The 6,100-nt window shown below is 45.2% G+C and overlaps 1 protein-coding gene across 5 annotated transcripts in view; it reads right to left on the minus strand.

Annotated features, from left to right (window-relative positions):
- Positions 1 to 6,094, minus strand: part of CD99 (CD99 molecule (Xg blood group)) — a 31,970-nt gene extending 25,876 nt beyond the window's left edge. For all 5 annotated transcript variants that reach the window (XR_003254472.1, XR_003254473.1, XM_026071519.1 and 2 more), the window contains exon 1: positions 5,992 to 6,094. Coding sequence is in view for 3 of the 5 variants with exons in the window: in XM_026071519.1 (XP_025927304.1) it covers positions 5,992 to 6,052 (61 nt within the window). In the remaining 2 variants the exon portion in view is untranslated. The remainder of the gene's footprint in view (positions 1 to 5,991) is intronic.
- Positions 6,095 to 6,100: the final 6 nt, after the last annotated feature.

Here is a 6,100-nt window from a genome sequence, read left to right on the forward strand (position 1 = left end):
ACACCCCTATTAGCCGCTGCAGTTCCGGGCATGCTGCAGCTCTTGTACAAGCTTAGAACCAAAGAACATACCTGGTATACAACCAGTATTGCAAATGCTTTCTTTTCAGTCCCTCTGGCTGAAGAAATGAGACCCCAGTTTGCCTTCACCTGGAAAGGTATGCAGTATACACACAACTGGCTGCCACAGGGGTGGAAACAATGCCCTACCATCCACAATGGCACCATTTGCAAAACTYTAAAGCAACATATCTCTGGAGATTGTTTTCACAATATTGATGATGTATTGATTGGAGGAACTACCTCAAAAGAAGCACTAAGTAACGGGCCACAGGTAATCATCATCTTTCTCAAAGCTGGATTTGCCATTAAGTGCTTCAAAGTAAAAGGCAGACCTGAGAAATACAGTTTTCAGGTGTGTAGAGGCAAGATGGGTGGAGACATATCTCAGCTGAACAAATTACTTGGATAAGTGCAGTGGACCCCTGCACATTAAACAAGAAACCCAAGCCTCTTGCATGTTACTGGATTTTGGTGTATGCCTGTCCCCGGTTACAGCCAACTGACCAAACCCTTATATCATGTGTCCTATAAAAACAGTCACTTCGCGTGGGAAAAGGAATAAGAGCAAGCTTTTAAGCAGATCAAGTAAGAAATAGCCCATGCAATTGCATTAGGACTGAACTGGGAAAGTAATGATGTAAAAATATGTGTTATGCCAGCGCAGATAAGAAAAGCAATGTATGGAGTTTGTGACAACGAGCCTCTCAAGAGAGGAGAGGGAGGCCACTGGGATTCTGGAGTCAAGGCTASAAAGGAGCAGAAAATAACCATCCCTCTGGAACAGAAGGTCCTGGCTGCAGTTGAGAGTGTTCTGAGTGTTACTGAATTGTTAGGCACAGAACAGCCACTCTAATTATGTCCCAGACTGTCCTGAATTTTATGTTCAGCAATTCAAAACTGACCAGGAGAAAAGTAACCACCTCTGCCTGGCAAAAATGGGTCCTTGCATTTACTGAGCAGGAACATATTAGTTCAGTCCCCAGACTGGGACTAGTTGATCTGATTAGTCAGTGGCCAGCAAATGAACAATAGATCAAACTCCTCAGGCTATTGAAGCCCCAGCATACGACAAATTAAGTGCTGAAAGTAAACAGTGGATGTTGTTTACCAACTGATCCTGTAAAATCACAACAGGATGGTGAGCTGCTGCTCAGACCCCTCCACAGGAGAAGCTGCCATCTGCAAAGGGACCAGAGGCTCCAGACAGTTTGCAGAAGTAATGGCTGTGAGAATCACCTTGGAATACGCTCAGAAGCAGCAGTGACCCTCAGTATATGTATGTACAGACTCTGGGCTGGTCACTAACATGGTGCAGAAATGGCTGAAAGGGTTTTAGCGAGGGTACCTACACATTGTTACTGTGTTAATCTCTTGTCTCCTCTGCAGGAAGGAAGGGTAGAGTTTGTAATGAATGTTAAGACTGGGGTGATGTTAAAAGTAGGGTTTATAAGGGATTTATATTCATTCCAGTTTTCTTAAATACGTGTTTTGCAGAGGTGAGGAGTGGGATGCATTAGGCATAAATGACAGAGTTTTGGAAGCAGTGGGCTGCAGTGGTGACCTGTGTGGGAGGAGGCCACGGACTGCCCTGTGTCAGTCACAGCCAGATTCAGCCAGTTCTGAAACCACTGTAAACAGCTGTCRCCCACCAAAACTCCAACCAGTCAGAGCAGCACAGAGTGCCCCACTCAAACATATTTAAGAAGGAACAGCAGCCATTGGGGCAGGAAACAAGTGAGGAGACACTCTGGGAGCCACAGAAAGAGAGAGAGACTGCTGAGGACACATGTGGCTGGAGACACACTCTCAGAAGGAGAGGCTCCATGCCAAAGAGGACACCCCTGAGGGACCACAGGCAACCCGTGATGGGGCAGGGACACTGAGAAGCACAGAGCAGCACAGGTAAACTAGTAAAAAGCACAGAAGAGCAGCAGAAAGAGACCATTACACACCAACCCCAACCTCTCACACAACCTGTCACCTCACTGAAGAAATTGGGACACACTTGAGTGTAACCAGCGGCGAAAATCAAGGAAGTGAGACTAAGAAGAAGGGGAGGACAAGTGTTTGGCTTAAGTTGAGCCTGGGAAGGGGGAGGAAAGGTGTTTACTTCTGAGTGTTTGTTTCATCATTTATGTTTTCTCAATATCTGAATCAGGGATTAGACAGTTGTGTTAACTCGCAGTAAGTCAAAAGAGAAGCTCCCCAACTCAAGACTGTTCTTCTTGTGACATTCTCTCCACACACTTCTGCTAGACTCTGAAGAGTAGGTTCCTGTGCCAGAGCATGGAAAAGCAGTGTGACTAAAAAAAACGATGCCTGCCCCGTCAAGATGACCTTAACTGTTAAAGATTACTATTATTACAGCATTTCGCTAACACAACTGTCACCTGATGAAATGCAAATTTACTGCAGTGAGAGGTTCAGGAAAGACAAGAGTTAAAACAATCCTTTAGTGAGGGCAAACCTATCACACATACCACAGTAACATCAGGAAAATACTGAAATTGGTTTTGGCTGGACAGCGGCCAGGCTTTGGCTAGGTTAAGTCATGCTTAACTCTTGCCAAGTTAAATCGTTGCAACTACAGAAAGCTGTAGCAGTTTATTGCAGTGATGTCATTTTGATCTAGCAGTGTAGTGGCCATTTTATATGAATAACGCCACATATAAAATCCCAACCATTTCAAACTAGAGGAAACAAGCATGGAACAACACGTGCTGCGTTTTTCAAGTTCATGCTGCCAAGTATGTGCACTAGCACCACTATAAAAGTGCTTAATTAAAGAAAGCTTTTTCTTTTTTTTAAATCAAATTTAAAAGGCAAACAACTCCACAACCTGCAAAGCAGAGATCGGTCTCCAGGAGTCCCTGTTCTCCCTCTCTATTCCAGCTAAAAGCTCTAACTGCTAGATTACAGACAGGCTCCTTTAACCACCTCTCATTTAACTAGTAATTTTTCTCAGTACTGACTTGCCTCAACAAAAAATTAGTGGCACAGGTATTTCTTTTCTTCTACTCATAGCTACGTAGTTACAGCAGTTCCAGGAAGCAGGGATCTCTGCCTTTAATTCACCTTAGGCTACAGATCTTACAACACAGATACCTCAGTTCCCAGGCAAGTATTTTGCTCACCTCCTATTATTCAATACCACAACTATTTCTAGTGGAAACTATGTTTCAATCAACAAGCTCTATTCAATGCTTGCAGAGAATACTTAAAATGTGTACCCTTGAACCCAGACTCTACATGTGCAGTAAGCAAACTCCTTTTTATGCCTTGATCTTTCTGCAGTACAGAAGCAAAACTTTGTGTCTATGTGCAAGCTCTAGCCATTTTTTGCTGCTCATCACTGGGTGGTTTTTTTTKTTTGTTTGTTTGTTTTTTAAAGTTCTTCTGAGGTGCTGAACTCTTCCTGTACATTGTACAGGAGACCTGGTGCCTACTATTTTTTTCATTCTGCTCTGAAAAAAACAGATGGCTAAAAGTTAGATCTTGGGCTAAATTGGTGGTTGCAGATTTAAGGTGGCTGAGCCAATCTGATGACTCACCACTGGCCAGAGCAGGAAGTCTGCTTCCCTCTCTCCCCCCTCTGCCCCCCCCCCCCAGTCTCATTTCCACTCCCAGATGTTCAGTCCTGCCACGCCCCTGTGCTGGCTCTGACACCCGTCAGACACTGCAGAAGAGATTCAATGCACCAAATTAGTCATTTGCTGACTTCAGTTGAATCATCTGAGCACAGGGTCTGGTGGGCACCAGACCAAACACAGAAGGAGAGAAATGGGAAAATCCCACTTCTTAGCAGTGACAGGCTGTTAGACTAGCTCAAGGCACAATGTATAAACTCACAGCCTTCCTCTGGATTCAGCCCCACGGACACCTAAATTCTAGCTTAGCCTGACTTGAAGAGCTCATACTTGGCAAATACCTAAATACCAGTTGCAAGGTTAAAACCGCAAGCTCTTCTTTTAGGCAAGCTCAAATAACAAAGTTCACCATTGCTTAATAACGGATTCAAATCCTCATGATATTCTGCATATTGTTTTAACATTGACACAGCTTTCAAGTGCCTAAGATAATAAAAACCACTCACAAGGCCACAGACATACATGCTTTAATTGTGAGAGCCAGTAGTTCAAATGAAACCGAATGACTGTTCAAGTCCAAAGTTACACAACAGCTGTGGAGTAAAATCCTTAATTTTTAGAGCAATGTTGTTAATTTAGAATACAGACAGCCTACTAACAGTGACATTTAAGCTTTCAAAATATGTAATTCAGATTTTACCTATATTTTAACCAAAGATGCAGCAGCACAAATTTGAAACTGCCTCAGACTGCCCCACCCTCATCAGACTGACATTCTCAGCAGTTCTTGAATTCTTCAAATTGTTTAAAGAGAAGCATTTAACTTAATAACTCATCTACTTAGTTCATATTATGGCCATTAACCACTAGCCCGGTAAGTTAACTAGCTTTTGAAAAGTTATCTTTTAAAAATTTATCATCCTTTTCTTCAGAAGCCCAAGCACAAAGCTTGAAGGAAGACTTTGTACACTTTTCCTCCAGTGAAGCAGAAACTGGACAGATGGTATTCATCTCAAAAATTATAAGTAGTAAGTTTAGAAAGCCTAATTTTGAGTGGTCCCRAATATCTCCGTATCTTAAGATCATTACACCAAAGGTCTTGTTGTCCAAGACTGTGAGGACTGTTTACAGAAATAGAGGAGCAAGTTTTCAAAAACAAGTAGTGAGATGATATCTCAGTTATAGGAGTATGAATCATCTGTCAGTTTTTCAGTCAGTTATTATAAAATTATACTATTTTTCCAAGAATTCAGATTGGCCAACCTAGCAATTAAGACTGCAACAAGGCCACAGCAGGATTACTGAATTCAAGCAGGCTTGAAGCCAAACTGCTTATCCATATGCCACAGTATCTATACCTTCCAGKCAAAGCTAGGAACTGGTAGTTTCTCCTTCTCTCCCACAATGAAGAGATGCACAGTTTTAAAATTTGAAAAGTCACTTTTGCAAAGTACTTGACAAAAAATTGCCTAGGCATAGCGTTAAGCATGCTTACTAACGTAGCAAGAAAAAAAGTGTTTCTTAGAAATAAGAGAAAAGTTACATCCATGAGAAGCAACAGTTTGCATTGCGCAATTGCATATTCCAAATTTAGGAGTCTGGCAATTAGCTTTGTCCTGAAAAAAAAGCAGTAGTGGGAACTACTTTGCCTCCAAACAAGGAATCCCTCCACCCAGTGCATTGCCTTACACCAGATACGAATACAGTACTACCTGCACACTGTTCTGATCAAGGCAGAAGAAAATTGACCCATAARCATACTGAAGCCCTAAGAAGCTCTCAGAAATTACGCCGGAGTGTTTTGCACTGGAGTTTCCCCGCATCAAACGAATAAGGCTGGCACGTGAAGGCGAACCTTCTGGTGAGTAACTGCTGCCCTAAATTTATCATAACACTGTTTTCTTTCCTAAAATGGAAGCTAAACTGAAGTCGCGCTCCCCGGCCGCGCCGAAACGCGCAGCTGTACTTAAGAAAGCCACCCCGAGCCAAAGGGCCCTACGAAAGCACGTATTCGTCAGGTGAGGAACGGCGAAAGAACCGGAGAGATTAAAAACGGGACTCCCAGCCCGGGAGGCAGGCAGAGGTGGGGAACACTTTGCCGCTTAGCGAAAATAAAGCGAAGAAGCGGCAGCGCTGCCTCCCCGCCGCGGCTCCGCGCCCGCCGCCGCCGCCCGCGCCCGCCCCGGGCCCGCACCGCGCCGCGCCGCACCGCACCGCGGGGCCAGGCGGGCGGCCGCGGGGCCCGGGGGGAGGGGGGAGCTCGCCGCTGCCCCCTCTCCCCCGGGCACTGGGGACCCCCCAGCCCGGCGCGGCCCAGAAGCCCCGCAGCGAGGCCGCCTCACCTCCGACTCGGGCGAGGAGAGAGAAGAGCGAAAGCAGGAGAAGGAGCCCGCAGCGCAGCATGACTGCCCGGGCCGACGTCCGCCTCGCTGCCCGCCGCAGCCCTGCCGG

This window comes from Apteryx rowi, unplaced genomic scaffold (assembly GCF_003343035.1).
Source record: "Apteryx rowi isolate R43461 unplaced genomic scaffold, aptRow1 scaffold_327, whole genome shotgun sequence".
NCBI lineage: Eukaryota > Metazoa > Chordata > Aves > Apterygiformes > Apterygidae > Apteryx > Apteryx rowi.